The 17,997-nt window shown below is 65.0% G+C and overlaps 2 protein-coding genes across 10 annotated transcripts; both read left to right on the forward strand.

Annotated features, from left to right (window-relative positions):
* The first annotated feature begins 260 nt into the window (after nucleotides 1-260).
* On the forward strand, nucleotides 261-12,859 carry TONSL (tonsoku like, DNA repair protein). 4 transcript variants are annotated; one of them, XM_047726035.1, is made up of 26 exons: nucleotides 261-404; nucleotides 499-594; nucleotides 804-946; nucleotides 1,536-1,719; nucleotides 2,046-2,175; nucleotides 2,391-2,562; nucleotides 2,651-2,765; nucleotides 3,218-3,363; nucleotides 3,460-3,612; nucleotides 3,827-3,952; nucleotides 4,080-4,254; nucleotides 5,333-5,415; nucleotides 5,515-5,604; nucleotides 5,909-5,981; nucleotides 6,058-6,221; nucleotides 6,326-6,464; nucleotides 6,600-7,342; nucleotides 7,439-7,515; nucleotides 7,915-8,071; nucleotides 8,156-8,234; nucleotides 8,753-9,054; nucleotides 9,205-9,376; nucleotides 10,258-10,433; nucleotides 10,940-11,013; nucleotides 11,395-11,528; nucleotides 12,607-12,859. In XM_047726035.1, the coding sequence occupies exons 1-26, from the start codon at nucleotides 380-382 to the stop codon at nucleotides 12,798-12,800; spliced, it is 4,122 nt and encodes a 1,373-aa protein (XP_047581991.1). In that variant the 5' UTR covers nucleotides 261-379; the 3' UTR covers nucleotides 12,801-12,859. The 4 variants fall into 4 exon arrangements, with proteins under 4 accessions (XP_047581991.1, XP_047581992.1, XP_047581993.1 ...); XM_047726036.1 differs by having other exon boundaries at nucleotides 262-404; nucleotides 7,918-8,071; XM_047726037.1 differs by having other exon boundaries at nucleotides 262-404; nucleotides 6,341-6,464.
* A 211-nt stretch (nucleotides 12,860-13,070) lies between these two features.
* VPS28 (VPS28 subunit of ESCRT-I) lies at nucleotides 13,071-17,997 on the forward strand. Of its 6 annotated transcripts, XM_047726046.1 has the most exons (12): nucleotides 13,123-13,165; nucleotides 14,519-14,570; nucleotides 14,693-14,718; nucleotides 15,115-15,181; nucleotides 15,784-15,812; nucleotides 15,932-15,969; nucleotides 16,199-16,288; nucleotides 16,633-16,738; nucleotides 16,837-16,938; nucleotides 17,390-17,443; nucleotides 17,539-17,630; nucleotides 17,711-17,997. In XM_047726046.1, the coding sequence occupies exons 4-12, from the start codon at nucleotides 15,145-15,147 to the stop codon at nucleotides 17,826-17,828; spliced, it is 666 nt and encodes a 221-aa protein (XP_047582002.1). In that variant the 5' UTR covers nucleotides 13,123-13,165; nucleotides 14,519-14,570; nucleotides 14,693-14,718; nucleotides 15,115-15,144; the 3' UTR covers nucleotides 17,829-17,997. The 6 variants fall into 6 exon arrangements, with proteins under 6 accessions (XP_047581999.1, XP_047581998.1, XP_047581997.1 ...); XM_047726041.1 differs by lacking the exon at nucleotides 14,519-14,570 and having other exon boundaries at nucleotides 13,090-13,165; XM_047726043.1 differs by lacking the exons at nucleotides 14,519-14,570; nucleotides 14,693-14,718 and having other exon boundaries at nucleotides 13,071-13,165; nucleotides 15,010-15,181.

The raw sequence follows: 17,997 nt of genomic DNA on the forward strand, positions 1-17,997 counted from the left end.
ACCTCCTCCTGCGTGAAGGCGGCGAGTCCCCCAGGTAAGGTCGCAGGTGTGGGCGGGGCTAGCGCGCGCGGGAGAGGTTAGCGGCAGCCCGATGGCACTAACCAGGAGACCCCACCCCAAGGGCGGCGGCGGGGCCGGGGTGGAGCGTGGGGTGGGGCTCAGCTCCCCCGCGGCCCTGGGGGTCTGGGGAGGTGCGGATCCTCCCGCCGCTCTCTCACCGCCCTTCCCATCAGGACGCCACCCGGACCACAGCTCCCAGGATGCTTCGGACGGCAGGACTACATTTCCCGGGAGGCTCCGCCCCGGCAGGGGCGGGGCATGGGGCGGGGCCGCGGCGTTAGCGCGGGAAGTCCGGAGACCCGCGCGCGGTTGCCGGAGCATGAGCGTGGAGCGAGAGCTTCGTCGTGAGTGTCCCGGCCGGGTGCGGGGCGGGTAGCGGGTCCGGCCCGCCCGAGCGGAGGGCCCCAGCCTCCCGGCTCCGTCTCCCTCTCTCTGCAGAGCTGAGCAAGGCCAAGGCCAAGGCCCAGAGGAACGGGCAGCTGCGGGACGAGGCCGCCCTCTGCCACCAGCTGGGGGAGCTCCTGGCCAGCCATGGTGCGCGCTCCGCGGCCGCCACGGGCTGTGGTCCGGGACCGGGTCAGCTGGGAGAGTGGGGGGGACCGGGACCGGCGGCGGGGAGGGGGGCCGGGAACCTTGCGGAGCGGGCAGCCCGGGGCCAGCCACAGCCTCGCCCGCCCGCCCGCCCGCGCGGCCCCTGGCTGACTGCCCGGCGGGGGCTGAAACCTGCCATGCCTCCCGCCCAGGACGCTACGCAGAGGCCCTGCGAGAGCACCAGCATGAGCTCCAACTCCTGGAGAGCGTCGACGACCCGCTGGGCTGCGCGGTGGCCCACCGCAAGATCGGAGAGCGACTGGCTGAGCTGGAGAATTACTCAGCGGCCCTGAAGGTGGGCAGGGCAGGGGCAGGGCAGGGCCCACGGCCCACCTCTACCCCCCAGCCTCGTGCAACCACGTCCAGCCCTCCAGAGTCCCCACTTCCTGCCAGTCCCTTTCTGAGGAGAGAAGCACAGTCTTCAGCGTCTGACCTCTGGCTGGAGGAGGACACGCACGGACACCGCCTGTTCTTCGGACAGCCCTGCGCCAGGGGGCTGTAGGCTGGTCCTGGGGCAGGCACATCATAGCCTGTCCTAGGAGCCTGCTCCCCGCAACCATTCACGGATGTAACACTTCAGCTGTTACTGTCCGCAAAGGGCCTGCTCTGGTACTGGGAGTGCGGCTGCAGCGCCTAGCTGACTCCCACTCATGTCTTCCTCATGACGACATTGGCTGGGCGGAGTGTGGCTCCACTGTCCCCACAGGCAGCCCTTGGCATAGAAAAGATGGGACATGTGTAGCCCGGCTTTGGCCTGCTCTGTGGGGACTTGGGGGAGTAGGGGACTCTCCTGGGCAAAGGTAGAAACCTCCTGGGTTTGGGGTACATAGGAGATTTGCCTGAGGTGGGGGTTGGCCCACAACGGCCATTCCTTTGTGCCGTAGCACCAGCATCGCCATTTGGAGCTGGCCCGTTCTCTGTCTAATCACACTGAGGTGCAGAGGGCCTGGGCCACCATTGGCCGCACCCACCTGGACATCTATGACCATTGCCAGTCACAGGATACCTTGGTGCAGGCACAGACTGCCTTTGAGAAGAGCTTGGCTATTGTGGACGAGAAGCTGCAGGGTGAGTGGTCCTGGAGACCCAGCTCCCCCGCTCTGACTGTAGAGCTGCTGGGGGGCCCCACAGCCTGCCCCATATGGCAGGTTCTGCCAGTCTGGCCCCTCCCTTTGCCAGGCTGAGATCTGTCTGTAAAGCCTCCCGGGAGGAGACACATGGCCCATGCTCCTCACAGCCTCTGGTCTAGGCACTCTCTGCTCTGTCCTGTGCCCCGTCTGTGGCAGGACCCCTGGCCCCCCGCACTGTGAGACCGGTGGAGGAGAGACTGTACAGTCCCAGAGCTCACGTGGGCGTGAGCCCTTGAGTGTGCAAATGGGGGGGGCACCTTCCAGGGACGTTGGACAAGCGAGAATTGAGTGAGATGAGGACCCGACTCTACCTGAACTTGGGGCTCACTTTCGAAAGCCTGCAGCAGGCGGCCCCCTGCGACGACTACTTCCGGAAGAGCATCTTCCTCGCCGAGTAAGGCCCCTGTGCCCAGAGGAAGGAGCCTTGTGAGAGCGCGCCCCTCCACCCCCGTTCTGTCTCCCATGAGCAGAGGAGCCCCCTGCATGCCTAGAGCACGGCGGCGCGTGCTGGGGAAGGAGCAGGCTTGGCTCGGCATCCGCCCCTTGGCGCCATGTGGTACCCTCTGCGCCCATCCCTGCGGCGCTCTGAGCACCTGTCACCACCCGCAGGCAGAACCACCTCCACGAGGACCTGTTCCGTGCTCGCTACAACCTGGGTGCCATCCACTGGCGCCGAGGGCAGCACTCCCAGGCCATGCGCTGCCTGGAGGGGGCCCGAGAGTGTGCCCGCGTCTTGAGGAGGGAACAGATGGAGAGCGAGTGCTGCGTGCTCATCTCACAGGTGCCCGCCCTCCCAGCTCTGGGCTTAGCCTGCAGAGGGCCTCGGGCTCTGGGGAGTCTGCAAGTCTCACCTTCCTTCGCCTTCCCAGATCCTCCAAGACCTGGGGGATTTTCTGGCTGCCAAGAGAGCCCTGAAGAAAGCCTACAGGCTGGGCTTCCAGACGCCTTTGCAGAAGGCGGCCGTCTGCCGGACCCTCAAACACGGTGAGCCCGGGGACCTGAAGTCCCCCAGAAGGGGTGGGGAGCTGGCAGCACCAGTGTGGAGGCTTTCCCTGCCCCCCCTTGTTGGGAAGAGAGCTCCACTTTTCTCTAAGCCTTCAGCACAGTGTGTCAGAGGGGGACTGAGGTGGTTGGGAGCCTGACCAGGCGTTTATACCTGAGCAACATCTGCACTGGGAAGGTGGATGGAGCCTGGGGCCTGTGAGGACCGAGAGGCGGCAGGAGGGGCTCCCCTTGCAGGCCAGGGGCTGCTCTGAGTCATTGATTCCTTTTTCTGATCCCCACGACCCCATGCGGTGCGTTCTCTTGCCACGCCCCGTTACCGAGGGGAGAGCAGGGGCATGGAGTGGGTGCCCCCCGACGGGCACACAGCTGACAAGGGGCAGTCCGGGTAGAGGCACACTGTGCCTCCCGTCACGTGGAGCTCTTGCCTGCAGTGTTGGCCGTGGTGCGGCTGCAGCAGCGGCTGCGGGAGGCTGAGAGCAGCGACCCCCAGGGCGCCATGGGCATCTGTGAGCAGCTGGGGGACCTGTTCTCCAAGGCGGGCGACTTCCCCAAGGCGGCTGAGGCCTACCAGAAGCAGGTGTGCCTCCCCTGCTGAGGCGGGAGGAAGGGGGTGCTGATGGCCCAGGCTGGCACGTGCCAGGCAGGCCTGGCCTCGCGGTTCCTGTCTCTATAGCTGCACCTCGCAGAGCTGCTGGGCCGGCCAGGGCCCGAGCTGGCTGTCATCCACGTGTCCCTGGCCGCCACCTTGGGAGACATGAAGGACCACCACCAGGCCGTGTCCCACTATGAGCAGGAGCTGAGGCTACGTGGTGGTGACGCTCTGGAGGTGAGCGGCGATGGCACCTGGCCCAGGCCGCAGGGGGCTCCGAGTCGGCCCCCACAGCTCTGCCTTAGCACTGCCACCCTCGAGCGCTGGGCAGGACGAGCATCCCCTTTCCGGGGCTGTTCCATGTGTGCAGTGGTGGGGAGCTAGAGCGCTGGCTGGGGCCAGTTCAGTGGGGTGGCAGCCACCAAGTTCATCCTTCCTCCTCCTGCTCCAGGAGGCCCAGACCTGGTTAAACATCGCGCTGTCCCGGGAGGAGGCCGGAGACGCCTACGAGCGGCTGGCCCCATGCTTCCAGAAGGCTCTCAGCTGCGCCCAGCAGGCCCAGCGGCCCCAGCTCCAGGTACAAAGCGATGACCCCCAAGCACGGTGTCCCCGCAGCCCTCCTGCCCTTGCTCTGCACCCCCCTTCCCCTGCTGTGGGGGTCTGGTGGCCCTGTGGCCCTGAGCCGCGTGTCCCCTGCCCTTCAGAGGCAGATCTTGCAGCACCTCCATGCCGTGCAGCTGAGGCTGCAGCCCCAGGAGGCCCCGGCCACCGCGGCCAGCCTGCAGGGGCTGAGCTCGCCCAGAGAGCAGGAGGAGGACGACGAGGAAGAGGAGGACGAGGCCACTCCTGAGCCCAGTGACGTGGAGCTCTCAGAGAGCGGTGAGGCCCGGGGCAGCCGAGCCAGCCACCCAGGCCCCTCCTCCCTGATGCCCTCAGGGCTGGGCCCTAGGCTGGGGCCCTTGTGGGGGCTGTTCACCGGCTGCGGACAGGAGGGTCCAGCCCCGTGCGGAAGGGGTGTTCAGCACTGGTAGACGGAAGAGGGCTGTGTGTAGAGACTGGAGTGGCTCCTGGAGGGGCAGGTGATGAGAAGGCTAGTGGGCATCTGCGGGGGGGGGGGACATGCAGGGTCAGACCTGGAGAAATGGCACCATGAGATGGGGGCACAGGGCAGGCAAGACGGGGCTAGAGACAACACGTGGGCTGCCATGCCCAGGCTGGCATGGGCTGCCCCGTGGAAGGCAGCTTCGAGGGTAGCCTGGAGCGGGCTGGGGCTGGGAGCCCAGGCGGTGGGAGCCAGCAGGCCCCTGGCTTCTGGCTGAGAGGCGGGGCTGGAGACCTGTCCCTCAGGCCAGGAGGAACATTTCAGTTTTGAACCTGAGTGGCTTCCAGAACCTCTCAGCGAGAAGCCAAGGGTTGTGGGAAGGTTGTACCATGCTTTAGAAGCCGGTTAGGCTGGGTGTCACTGCCGTGCAGGTGTAGGGAGCCACAGGAGTCAGAGGACCAAAGCAGGAACTTCCAAGTGACGCCACTCAGGAGTCCATGAAGGAGAAGAAGGTCCTTACAAGGACCAGAAGCACAGGAGGAGTGGGGTCAGGCAGTGTGAGCTGGAGGCAGGTACAGGTGGGAAGGCTGGGTAGGGACAGGTGGAGGTGGAAGGCACCTGGGCTCGTGCAACACGGTGTTCCTAACGTGAACCTGACTTCAGCTGACAAAGCTGCTTCCCAGGACAGGGATAGGCATGTGGGCTGGGACAATCCAGAGCAGGGCCTGAGCGCGGGGTGAGAGGTCAGCACGTGGGGGATGGGCACCCCTGTGGGCAGGAGTGCGGTGGGTGGGCACAGCCACAGGCAGGGCTGGCAGTGGGGTGGCTGTGGGCACCGGACCTCCATCCTCCAGGCCTGGAAGGGCAGAGGGCTCTGGGCTTGGCCTACGTGGAGTGGTCTCGGCTGTGTTCCAGAGGGTGATTCCGAGGGCGGGTCCCAGCGGCTAGAGGAGGATGAGGAGTTGCAGGGCCGCTTGGGCCAGCCGAGAGTGAACAAGGTGAGGATGGTGTGGGGGTGGTGTGTGGCTCCCCATGCTTGCCAGTGCTGCCTAGTCCCCTCACACCTCTGCTCCTTGTCCTGGCACGGCGCTCTGCAGTGGAACCGGCGCAATGATGTTGGGGAGACCCTGCTGCACCGCGCTTGCATTGAGGGCCGTCTGGGTCGTGTCCAGGACCTCGTAAGACAGGTGGGCCTGCCGTCTCATTTTAGGTCCCTTGTGGGCCATAGCGGGGAGTTTGCCCTGGGGTATATGGTACGCCCTCCCCGCAAAGGGGGTGGCACAGGGCAGGGGGGCTGGAGGGAGCACCAGCCCTGCACAAGCCCCTACAGGGGACTCCCTGAGATGCTGTGTCTTATATGCAGACCAGCTCTCTGCTGGGACCTGGGCCAGGGCTGGCGTGGGGCCCGTTCTGGGCTCTGAGACCCAGACCCAGGCCTGGCCCTCCTGGAGCCTCAGGGCCCTATGGCAAGGCTGGAGTTCTCGGTCACAGGGCCACCCTCTGAACCCTCGGGACTACTGTGGCTGGACGCCCCTGCACGAGGCCTGCAACTATGGGCATGTGGGTGAGTACGGGGCCAGGACATCCTAGGGAGGGGGCTGACCAGGGCTGGGAGCTAGCTCGTGTCCCCTGGCCCACAGACATCGTGCGCTTCCTGCTGGACCACGGGGCTCAGGTTGATGACCCGGGCGGCCCAGGCTGTGAGGGCATCACTCCCCTTCATGACGCCCTCCACTGCGGTCATTTTGAGGTGGCCCAACTCCTCATCGAACGGGGAGCGTCTGTCACGCTCCGAACCACAAAGGTGAGTGGAGGGGAGCACGGGCCAGGCGGGCTCAGGCTGCAGTGGGGGGGCTGTGGTCCGGGCGGGCTCAGGCTACGGGGGGTTGCTCCTGCCGACCTGCTCAGCTGGTGGCCACGCAGGGGCACAGCCCACGGGAGACGCTGCAGCAGTGGCTGAAGCTGTATGGCAAGGATCTGGACAGTGAGACCCGAGAGAAGGCCGCTGCCATGGAGCGGCTGCTCCGAGTGGCCTCCTCAGGCCAAGGCAAGTAGAGGCCTCTTGTGCCCCTGGGGACAGCCATCCCCGGCCTGCGAGTCCCCTAGCCCCTGCTTCTCAGACATTCCAGCCTGGGTGGCCGGGATTAGGCGCGGCGTCATGCGACGTTCTGTCTCTCCACAGCTCCCCACAACTCCGCGGCCCCCCACACCCCTCCACGGAACCATCTGTTCGACCCTGAGCTCTCTCCTGCCTCGAGCCCCGGCCCGGGACCCTCAGAGCCCTTTCAGGCCCGTGCCGGGGTCTCCCCAGGGCACGCAGTTCCAGCCGTGGCAAGGCCTCGGAGGAGCAGGCCCAAGCTGGCCAGCAGCAGCAGCTCGGAGGGCGAGGACTCCCCGGGCCCCTGCCGGCCCGTCCACAAGAGGCCCCGGCATCGTGTGCCCATACAGCAGGCCAGAGCTGGGGCGCCTGGCTACCCCAGCGGCAGGGAGGCAGAGGCAGCGAGTGCTGCCCCGGCAGCCATGCGAGGCGTGGCTGGTGCCCAGATCTGCCGCCCTGGGCCCAGCCTACTGCGCGGCCCAGGTGAGCCCACCACGCCCCGGGCGGCTCTCATCCCGGAGGAGGAGTGTCTGGCCGGGGACTGGCTGGAGGACGACTCCCCATTGACCCGCAGCCGCCAGGATGGCTCTCGGCCCCACCCCCAGGGCAGTGCCAACAGCCCCGGTCCCTGTGGCTCAGGCCGCAGTAAGAGCCCCAGCGGGCTCCGGGCCCGGGCCAGGCAGAGCCGGCTGCCCCGTCTCAGGAGTTGGAACGCAGCGGGCCGGGCAGGGGGAGACGGCAGTCCAGCGGCAGAGCCTCCACGGAGCCCTGACCTCTCCAGGGCCTCAGGGCCCAGTAGGGACAGCCCAGCAGCAGGCCAGGCCCCGGTGGGTGCACACCTCAGGCGGAAGCGTGGGTGGTGAGGGTGGATGACTATTTTCTGACTCAGCCTGTTCCCCCCCCCCCGTGTCCCCACCCACCAGGGTCCATCTTTGCCCCCTCCCATCCGCGTGCGAGTGCGAGTGCAGGACAGTCTCTTCCTCATTCCCGTCCCACATGGGTGAGCAGTACCTGCCCTCCAAGTCCCTGTTCCCCTTGCGCCCCTGGGAGAACCCTTGTGTTTGCATATCGGATGGCGCGGGGGTCACGGGCTCTCTCAGACTGGGTGTGTCACCGCTGCTGTGGCTGGGGAGAGGTGGCAGACCAGGGCCAGGGGGACTTGCATATGCACAGGCGGGGCCCTGGAGGGGTTGGCTCAAGCCCTGTGGCCCCTAGGGAAAGCCTGGAAGAGCTGAAGTGTGTCAGGCTGCTGGGGGCGCGGGCATGTCCTGAGCAGAGCCAGGAGGAGGGCGGACACCAGATGAAGGAACCATAGACCCAGAGCGGGGACAGCAGGACTGTGGGGGCCTTCTTCAGTGTGCCCAGTGTCCCAGCCAGCTCTGCTTTCCCTCTGTGCCAGCAGCGGGGAGACCCACTCTGTGGCCTGGCTAACCGAGCAGGCTGCCCAGCGCTACTGCCAGGCCTGTGGGCTGCTGCCAAGGCTCGTCTTGCGAAAGGAGGGAGCCTTGCTGGCCCCGCAGGACCCCATACCTGATGTGCTACAGAGCAACGAGGAGGTGAGTAGTAGGGGCCTGGGCCCCACGCAGAGCGTGCCCCGGCCCTGGGGGCCCCTCTGGCTGCTTACTGCTAGGTCTCTGCAGGTGTTGGCGGAAGTCACTTCGTGGGACCTCCCCCCACTGACTGACCGCTACCGCAGGGCCTGCCAGAGCCTGGAACAAGGTAAGGGCCCAAGAGAGCTCGAGGTGGCCTGGGCAGATGGGCACATCCCTGTGCCCCTCTCAGGTCTGGGGCCTACCATCCAGAGCCCCAGATGGCTAGCCAGCGAGGCACACTCCCTCCTTCTCTACCCAGTGCCCACACTGTGGGTGGCAGGAGGGGGAAGGTTGGTCCTGCTGGCGGTGCACGGTGTAGAGTCAGCAGAGCCGCTGGAGGCTAGGCCTAGGGCAGCTTTCCAAAGAAGCCTGGCTTGGGCACTGTGAGATGTGAGGGTGCCTGGCAGAGGTTAGGGCCCTGCCCAGGAGGGCGTGAGAGGGCAGAGAGGGGTCAGTGGCACCCACAGACCACGCACTGGGTCTCCTGCAATGCTGGGTCTCCAGGCATGTGGGAGTGGCCTCTATGGTCCCTTCGGTGGGTGTCCCAGGGCTCACAAGTCGGAGGGATGTTTAATGGGGTCCCCAGGACTCACAGGGCAGAGCAGCAGATTCTGGCGCTAGTGACACCCCCCCCCATCCACCCAGAGGAGCACCCGCAGGTGCTGCAGGCCGTGGACCGCCAGGGCTCCAGCCCCTCCTTCAGCCTGGGCTCCCTGGCCCTGCGTCAGACCCAGCTCACCCCGCTGCTGCGGGCCCTCAAGCTTCACGCGGCACTCCGGGAGCTGCACCTGGCAGGGAACCGGCTGGGGGACGGATGTGCCGCTGAGCTGCTGGCCGCCCTGGGCACCATGCCCAGCCTGATGCTCCTGGATCTCTCCTCCAATCACCTGGGCTCCGAAGGCCTGCGCCAGCTTGCCGCAGGCCTCCAGGGGCAGACCACCTTGCAGGTAGAGGCGTGGGGAGCAGCGGGTTGGCACTAGGGCTGGCATTTGGCCTATCATCGGGTGGAAAAGTGCACTTGGGAGAGAGCTGGCCACTGGCCTGCTCGGGGACGCCAAGGAGACCAGATCCTCCAGAGGGGCCTGTGTCTTCCACAGAACTTGCAGGAGCTGGACTTAAGCATGAACCCCCTCGGGGATGGCTGTGGCCGGGCCCTGGCGTCCATCCTGCAGGGCTGCCCCTCACTCAGCGCCTTGCATCTTCAGGCCTGTGGCTTTGGCCCCAGCCTCTTCCTGAGCCACCAGGCAGCCCTAGGTAGCGCCTTCCAAGGTAAGCTGACAGGCATGTCCACGTCCCAGGGTTCCGGTTGTCATCAGAAGAGCACGTGCAGGGCCACAGAGGGCCTTGAGCAGAGGGCCTGCTGTCTAGGAGCACATCGCTGGATGTGCTGGGCCTGCCTGGGCTCGGGCTTCCCCTAGGATATGCCCTGGGCCACCGTCATAGTCCTGCTGTTCTCGCCAGCCCTGAGTGTTCTTTTTGTTTTTTTTTTTAAGATTTTATTTATTTATTTGACAGAGAGAAATCACAAGTAAGCAGAGAGGCAGGCAGAGAGAGAGGAGGAAGCAGGCTCCCTGCTGAGCAGAGAGCCCGATGTGGGGCTCGAACCCAGGACCTGGGATCATGACCTGAGCCGAAGGCAGCGGCTTAACCCACTGAGCCACCCAGGCGCCCCACCCTGAGTGTTCTTGTAGACACACTGAGGCTGCAGAGAACCCCAGTCCCAGTACAGAGAAACTGGGAACTGGTAGTCCTCTAGGGGCCTTTCTGCAGAGGTGGTGGGCCAGGAGGTAGGGCTCAGGGACATGAGCACAGCAGCAGAGGAGAAGCGGGGTTGGGCAGCAGATGGTGTTCCCAGCGCCCACCTGATCGTGCACAGACCTCCAGGCCCAGGGCCTGTCTTGGGTTGCCCATCTTGTCTCAGGTACGGGAGGCAGGTGGCTCAGGGATGTCGGGGAGAAGATGGGCTGAGGAGTGGCCCCATCTCTCCTTGCCTGGGACACCCTGGGCAGAAGCTACTCCAGTTCTGCGTGCACCGAAATCTCAGGGATGATGGTTTCATCTGGGGGTCGTGAAGATGCTGGGCCTGGGACTGCAGCTGAGCTGGGGTAGCAGTCGTGTGTGGCTGACAAAGGTTCTGGTCCCCTATGCAGATACCAAGCACCTGAAGACACTGTCTCTGTCCTACAACATCCTGGGTCCTGACGCCCTGGCCCATGCCCTGCAGAACCTGCCTGCCCGGACCCTCCGGCGCCTGGAGCTGAACTCTGTGGCAGCTGGCAAGAGTGACTCGGGCCTCGTGGAGCCTGTGGTCAGATACCTGGCCAAGGTATATCTGGTTGAGGGGGTTTGCTGAAGCAAACAACCCTGGGCCATCCACCTGCAGTCCCATAGCAGATACCAGCCAGGGGTGGGAGTGGCCTGGGAAGGGGGTGGTGCCTTCAGAAAGAAAAGCTGTGGGAGAACCTTTCTGGAGAGCTAGCTGCCTGCCTCAGGCTTTGAATTCCTGGCCAGCGAAGGTGCCTGGGACCCAGGGCAGCCTCCTTGCCCCAGGCAGGTCCCAACGTCTTGCCAAGCCTCTCTCCCCTGGCTCCTCCCTGTGGGTCTGGTCCCCGTGATTTTCACGTGCCAAGTGTGACTTACACCTGGAAGGGGAGGTGTTTCCTTGTGATCTGCAAATTGGAGGGATACTGGTCCCCTCTGATGCACGGGGGGTCAGGCAGACTTTGCTCCCTTGCTCCCAAGGATGAAGGAAGGTGTGGGGCCTCTACTGGGAAACAGGGAGGGCAGGCACCCCACTCAGCCTAGCCCCCTTCGGGCCTCTGCTTTGTCTAGGAAGGCTGCACTCTAGCTCACCTGAGCCTGTCTGCAAACCATCTGGGCGACAAGGCAGTGAGAGACCTGAGCAGGTAATAGGGTCTGATCTCAAGCCCAAACCCTGGGGGAGCTGGGTCAGGCAAGGAAAGGGTACCAGCTCTCCCCCAAGTGTGTCCCAGGACCCAGCTCCTTCCCGCTTCAGCCCTGCCTCCTGTCCTTCCCACGCCCCTGAGGCTCTGGAGAGCCTTCCCATCACCCTTTGTGCAACAACCCATGCAAGGGCAACTCCTGACCCTCCAGCTTCAACTGGCTCTTGGGAGTGCTGGGCCCTCGAGTCAGGCAGGCATCCCCAGGCCCGGGCCTTGGTGTTGTCCAGCTAGCGTAGGGGAAGTACTTGCACCTGTGGCTCCCAGAGCTGCGGTTTGTCTGGGGCAGCTTACCCCGGCGCTGGGGGCTCCCTCCCGTTACTGCAGGTGCCTTCCTTGTTGCCCCTCACTCGTGTCACTGGACCTGTCCGCCAACCCTGACGTCAGCTGTGTGGGTCTGGAGGAGCTCCTCTCTGCACTCCAGATGCGGCCCCAAGGCCTCAGCTTCCTTGGCCTGTCAGGTGAGCTTGGGAACCTACCTAAGGTCCAGGTGCCTCCTCTAAATGGGTTGTCATTGCCACCAGCCAGATGGCAAGAGGGGGCTGGGTCCCCTGAGATTGACACAGTGGGGGACAGTGACCCATGTGACTCAAAAGGGATGTGAGCTCAGCTCCTAAAACAGTGGGGCAGGAGGAACATGGGATCTCTGGTTTTAACCCGCTCAGCCTGACCCTCAGAGACCATGGTGGCTGGAGGGCTGGATCCCCTTCCAAGAGGATTTCCTAACTACCTTGGCAAGAGGAAGAAGCTCTAGGTCAGGATGGCAAAAACTTGCCACCAAGGGACCTTCCCACTTCCTGGCAGGGGCTGCTGGGATCCTAACCTTCCCAGCCTGTGGTGTCCTAGCTTATTCTCATTCTGGCCACGCCCAGGCACAGTGTCCTACCGAGCTGGCTTGAAGATGATGCCAGGAGATACTTGTTTGGTGAACTGCCCTCCTGGTAGTCTGCACATCCAGCTAGGGCCTGGGGCGGGAGAGTACAGGCTTTGCCCTCCAGGAGGACAAGGACGGGGAGTGGGTATCCACACAGGGAACCCCTGGCTTCTTCCTGCTCCTCACCCCCCACTGCACACGGCTGAGGGGCTGCTCCCTGCACACCAGCATCTGCACTCATCCTCTCCCCTAGCTCCCTAGGGTCCTGAGCCCACTGGGCACTCTGGGCTCCCTGGAGCTCAGATCTTGACAGCTCAGTGACCTCTAGAGACCCACAGGCACTGCTATCGTGCCCATTTATGGACGGAGACCCAGGCATTGTCCTAGAAAGCGGCATGCATGTGACTGCCCGTGTGTTTGAGCCAGGGACCGTCCTCCGCGACCCCCGGCTCTGACAAGGGCCCACAAACCCCTCCCTAGAGTGTTTCTGGGCCTCGTTTGGGCTTCTGCCCATGCACGCCCATGCACTGTGCTGTGGCCCTCGTGGCCTCAGAGGAAGTGCGTTTCTTCCGGGGGGGCCGCCCTGGTGCAGAGAAGAGAACATGGGCGCGGGAGTCGCAGAGGCTTCCAGCTCCCTGAGACCCGCTCCTGCCTCCCCTCTGCAGGCTGTGCTGTCCAGGGCCCCCTGCGCCTGGGCCTCTGGCGCGAGATCACCGCACAAGTGCAGGAGCTGGAGCTGTGCAGCCGCCGCCTCTCCCCCGACGACCGGGCCGCCGTGCGCCAGCTGCTGCCCGGCCGGCCGGGCCCTGGCGCATGCACACTGGACCGAGGGTCCAAGCTCTTCTTCAGGCGCCTGTGACCCCGGAGGCGCTGCCCGGCCCCCTCCCCCCAACGCCTCAAATAAACGGACGATGCTGCTGCCCCTGTTGCTGCCTGAAAGGCGGGTGGGAGACGGAAAGCGGGGTTCGTTTTGCGGCGGGGACGGGAGGGCAGCTCCGGTCACTCGGAGGTCGGGGGGGCACGAAGCCGACGCCTTCCCCTGCGCGAGCCTCTTCCCGCCTCGCGGGCCGCAGGGGGCGGGGCCCGCCCGGTTGCGACGCGCGCATGCGCGCTCGTCGATTGGGGGAGAGGCGTGCGCAGGCGCAGACGTACAAGGGAGCGCCGAGCGGTCGATCCGGGGCGCTCACCGCGGCGCCGTGTCCCCGACCGGCCGAGTCGGCCCAGGTACCGGGCTGGTGGGGGGCGTGGGGCGGGGAAAGGATCGTGGGCGCCGTCACACCGCGGAGGGCCCCTCCGCAGTCGTCCGGGGTGACTCCCGCGTCCCGGTCCCGAGCCGCGCCGGGCCCCGCGCGCAGGCCGGGTTCCCGGGGGGCGCCGCGCTCGGGGCGCCTCCTTGCTCGCGCGGACCCGGTAGCTGCCCAGGCGGTAGCTTCGAGACCAGGCGTGGGCATCGTGGGGAAACTCGCTTCTCGGGTCCTCGGGCCGCACGGTTTCCGCGCCCGAGTGGAGTCCCCCGTGGAACTGCGGGCGCTCGCTGCGCGCCCCCGCTCTTGGCGGCCCGGTCCTCCCGAGTTCCCAGGACGACGGCTGGACAGTCTCCCTGCCGCCGTCCAGGAGGCTCTTGTCCCTCATCCGCGTTCCCAGACGACAGCCTCCCTCGCACGCGCGCTCCTTGGCTGCACCGCACCGCCTCCTCCCAGCCTCCGTTCCCGGCCACCGCGGGGCGCAAGCCGCGCTGCTTGCTCTCTCCGTTCCCTGTTGGTCGCGCCGCGTGTGTCCCGGCTCAGCCCGGCTGGCCTGGGCCTCTCCTCTGACTTCGGCTGCCTCCACACACCCATCCTGGCGGGCGCTTTGCTGCGGCCGCTTCCTCTTCCCGCTTCTCCAGCGCCCAGGAGTGGGCAGTAGGGGCACCCTAGGGTGGTCGGGCCAGACACAGGGGTATCGTTCTTGATTCCTTTTTAACTAACGTCCCCTTTCAGATACTTCAGTGGGCCTGGTGGGTTCATGTCCAGCGCATGTCAAACTGGCTCCAGCCCCTGCATCAGCTTCCTGAGTGGGCGGGACCCTCCCAGGGGCTTCCTGCCTTCTCTTTCTGGGTCCACTGCGTGGCTGGGAGCCTCGAGAGCTTGTCTTCAGCCTATCGGTAGCTTCTGCCACGTTGGTGTGAACCTCACACACCCTCTCTTGACCTGTGGGGCTGTGCGCTTTCATCCCGTCTCTCCATCTTCCCCACGGGTCTGTTCCTCTACCTGTGTTTCTCTGTAAAGGCCTCGAGTTACGTGTGCTGTTCTCTCTGCTCAAGGGCTCCTTCCCAGGTCTTCTGGTAGCTGCCGCCTTCTCATCTTTCTCCTGGCTCGCGGTAGCCATCAGGGAGCCCTGACCTCTTGCCGCCACTGCCCTGCTGTCCTGAGATGTGATTTTGCACCTGCTTCGTCCTGACAGCCTCTCAGGCAGAGCAGGTGCTCCCACCACAGCGGGTGGTGCCCTGTGTGTTCATCACTATGACGTTGGCCAGCCAGGTCTGAGGGCCCAGGGGTTCCTGTAGGACCCGCCAAAAGGGTCCTTGCCTTCACATAGGACGCAGAACCAGACACGAGCCAGGAGGAAGTGAGAGCAGTTTACTGAGTGTGTAAGTGAGAGGCTGTATGGAGCCTTTGGGAAACTCAGAAAGGAGAGAAGAGTGAGTCTCTCCTCTGCTTGGGGTCTGAGGTTTTTACTGAGGACTGGGGTTTGGTGTATATATCCTCTCCAGTATCCAGGAACTGCCTAGAACAAAGGTAAGTGTCCAGGTGTCCTCCATAAATCAGTTAGTTCCTGGAACCAGGGGGTCCTGGCGCCACAGCGTCTAGAGTCTGTGGATGGAATGGGCACGGGACAGCCTCGCCCAGTCACTCCTTGGAAGTTATCTACTACTCTGGGAGACCACAAAGAAATCATTAACTCTTTGACCTTGAGCCGTGAGGACAGACGTTATTGGCACTGTAAGGCATGTGCGGGTGGGGGTGCAGAGCCTACAAGGGAAGACCGAGAAAAAGAGCAAAAAAGCAGTTTTTCATGGGACTTTTCAGTTTCCTGTGTCCCGTGTTTCCCATCTGACTGCTGTGGGCTGGGAGAGTCTTCACGAGGCCCAGGAGTGTTGGTCACCTTCGAGTTGGCGCTGCTGCACCCCTTAGGTCTTTGCTGTGGCCCCCGGAGCCCCCAGGATGTTTCACGGGATCCCCGCCGCTCCGGGCATCGGAGGTGAGTGGGGCCCGAGGTGGGCCCAGGGACCCAAAGGGCCAAACTTTCACCCCTGCTGCAGAGGCCAGGGATCGTGGGGAGGTCTGTACGTGTCTCCCCCGTGCAGCCTCAGTGGGCGGCTGGGGTCTGGTGCCGTCCATCCCCAGGGGCACCAGAGAAGACCTCCGGGCGGGGCCAGCTGGGCACAGAGATAACGACTTCACTGCACTAGGAACCTCGGGGTGGTGGTGGTAGGGCATCTTGGAGTCAAGCCAGGGGAAAGGTCACAAAGCATGTGACAGATGCCATATGTGTCCTTTCACTGTACCATAAGCAAGGTGTGGTTGCCTCGCTTCAGCGTGAGGTAGCTGAGGAGCAGCGGGGTGGGGGGGCAGGCCTGACGTGTGGCCTCCTGACCACAGGGGATCGTGTTCTCGGAGCTCCCTGCCCACAGACGGGGCGTGAGGAAATTAGAGTCCCACTCTCGGCTCCCTCTGGGCTCCTCGGGACCTTTCATGGGGTGAGCCCTTGTGTGGGCCGCTGGAATGGGGCTGGGGCCAGGGCCAGTGGACAAGCGCCCTGGGGTCACCGTTGTGGTCAGCCTACTCTCTGCTCTGTTGCAGCGCCTGGAAACAAGCCGGAACTCTACGAGGTGAGCGGCGGACACCCGCCTGGCCAGCACCGGCCAAGAGCAGACCCTGTGTGAGCCCCACCGCGACCCTGCAGCCACGCGGTCCTGCTGGCTGACACACTGCCTCCTCTCGCCCACAGGAAGTGAAGCTGTACAAGAATGCCCGGGAGCGGGAGAAGTGAGTCCAGCCCCCACCACATGCACACTGTGCCCCCCGCCCCCCACCGCACACACACCGTGCCCCCCAGCCTCCAAACCACCCCTGCACTGAGGTCAGGAGGACATGGGGTCAGGCTGCGGATAGTCCTCAAGGAGCCTCTGCCAGGTGTGCCCAAGTACAGCCTCACCCCGGCAACGGCGGGCGCCAGGGGCTTTGCAGCCATGGCTGATGGACACACTGCCCTCAGGTATGACAACATGGCCGAGCTGTTTGCTGTAGTGAAGACGGTGCAGGCCCTGGAGAAGGCATACATCAAGGACTGCGTCACCCCCAACGAGTGAGCCTCTGTCCTCGCGCCAGTCCTGAGCACCGGTCGTGGGAGGCTTGTTCTGCCTGGGGCCCGGGTGCTCAGCGGGAAGCAAGAACAGGGCACTGAGGCCGGGGCTGGGGCTTCATACGGTTTGACTTCAGTGTGGGGGCCGCCCCCTCCTTTCTGCTTCCTCTCCTCCCCAGCGCTCTTGTCTAGATCTCTAGGGAAGCCGCAGCCTTCGGTGGCCCGTCTCTGCTCTGCCACTCAGCCCTCCAGGAGAGCTGTCCTGTGTCTGGATGGGCCGAGGGTGAGCAGGACTGCTGGGCTGGGCCGGCCTGGTGCTGAAGGCGGTAGCCTGGCCCTCTCCCTAGATACACTGCTGCGTGTTCCCGGCTCCTGGTCCAGTACAAAGCCGCCTTCCGGCAGGTTCAGGGCACAGAAATCAGCTCTATTGATGAATTCTGCCGCAAGTTCCGCGTGAGTGAGCAGGTCAAGGGAGCAGGGGTGGGGAGGGGAGCTGTTGGGAGGACGCCAGGCCTGGGAGCCCCAGTGCCCATGGCAGCTCTGCTCCTCAGCTGGACTGCCCGCTCGCCATGGAGAGGATCAGGGAGGACCGACCCATCACCATTAAGGACGACAAGGGCAACTTGAACCGCTGCATCGCCGACGTGGTCTCGGTGCGGCCTCAGCCTGCAGGGGCTGTGGGGTGGTCAGGAGGGCCCCTGCCGCCCACTGCGGCCACACGTGGCCACGGAAGCCCAGGGCTCCTAGAGCTGCAGAGCGCTCACACCCCTCGGGCAGGGCTCTCCATAGCTCGGAACAAAAGGGGTGGAAGGTCTTCCTCCCTGTACACACCCAGGGTCAGCCCGGCCGGGGCTCCCATGCACCCACCGCCCTGGGGGGCACAGCCAGAGCAGGGCCATGGACAGCAGCAGGTGGGCCAGGTGGCACATGGAGGACCTCACAGGCTGTGGGAACGGGTGCAGCAGGGACCCAAGTAACCAGAGCGTCGAGGAGGGAGCCAAGGGCTTCTCGAGGCCCAAGAGGGGCTGGGTGGGGGCCAGCTTGCGCCTGCAGATGGTCCCCCACCTTCGGCCCCCAGGCTCACACTCTCGTACTCGTCCCCAGCTCTTCATCACAGTGATGGACAAGCTGCGCCTGGAGATCCGTGCCATGGACGAGGTGGGGCCCCCCGTGGGGACCGGGGGACAGAGGGGTGGCGTGGCGGCGGGGAGGGGAGGGCTCCCAGTGCAGGAAGCCCGCCATCCCGTCCACAGATCCAGCCTGACCTGCGGGAGCTGATGGAGACCATGCATCGCATGAGTCACCTGCCCCCGGACTTTGAGGGCCGCCAGACTGTGAGCCAGTGGTGAGGAGCCCTGCCCTGACCCCTGTCCTCTGTTGGGGACTGCAAAGGCCCCGCATGCCCTCAGCGCTGCGCTCCCCCAGGCTGCAGACCCTGAGCGGCATGTCGGCCTCCGACGAGCTGGACGATTCCCAGGTGCGCCAGATGCTCTTCGATCTGGAGTCGGCCTACAACGCCTTCAACCGCTTCCTGCATGCCTGAGTTGTCCGGCCCGGGGTCCCCGGGAGGGCTCTGCTGCGCGCCACGGGCCTGTCGCCCGGATAGTCCTCCAGTGTCCTGCCACCCAGAGTGGCTCCATCTGGGTGCCCGTCCCTGGTGTCTCAACCCTATCTCCTCCCACCCTCCCCACAATAAAGACACTTTCTGACCT

This window comes from Lutra lutra, chromosome 4 (assembly GCF_902655055.1).
Source record: "Lutra lutra chromosome 4, mLutLut1.2, whole genome shotgun sequence".
Taxonomy (NCBI): domain Eukaryota; kingdom Metazoa; phylum Chordata; class Mammalia; order Carnivora; family Mustelidae; genus Lutra; species Lutra lutra.

What these genes read in the sequence shown, in the direction of transcription:
- TONSL (XM_047726035.1), top strand. Translation starts at nt 380, where the DNA reads ATGAGCGTGGAGCGAGAGCTTCGTC. An exon ending in ATTACTCAGCGGCCCTGAAG is followed by an intron (nt 947 to 1,535) that starts GTGGGCAGGGCA and finishes TTTGTGCCGTAG; the next exon opens with CACCAGCATCGCCATTTGGA. An exon ending in TCACGCTCCGAACCACAAAG is followed by an intron (nt 6,222 to 6,325) that starts GTGAGTGGAGGG and finishes CGACCTGCTCAG; the next exon opens with CTGGTGGCCACGCAGGGGCA.
- VPS28 (XM_047726043.1), top strand. Translation starts at nt 15,145, where the DNA reads ATGTTTCACGGGATCCCCGCCGCTCCGGGCATCGGAG. An exon ending in AATGCCCGGGAGCGGGAGAA is followed by an intron (nt 15,970 to 16,198) that starts GTGAGTCCAGCC and finishes CACTGCCCTCAG; the next exon opens with GTATGACAACATGGCCGAGC. An exon ending in GACTGCGTCACCCCCAACGA is followed by an intron (nt 16,289 to 16,632) that starts GTGAGCCTCTGT and finishes CCCTCTCCCTAG; the next exon opens with ATACACTGCTGCGTGTTCCC.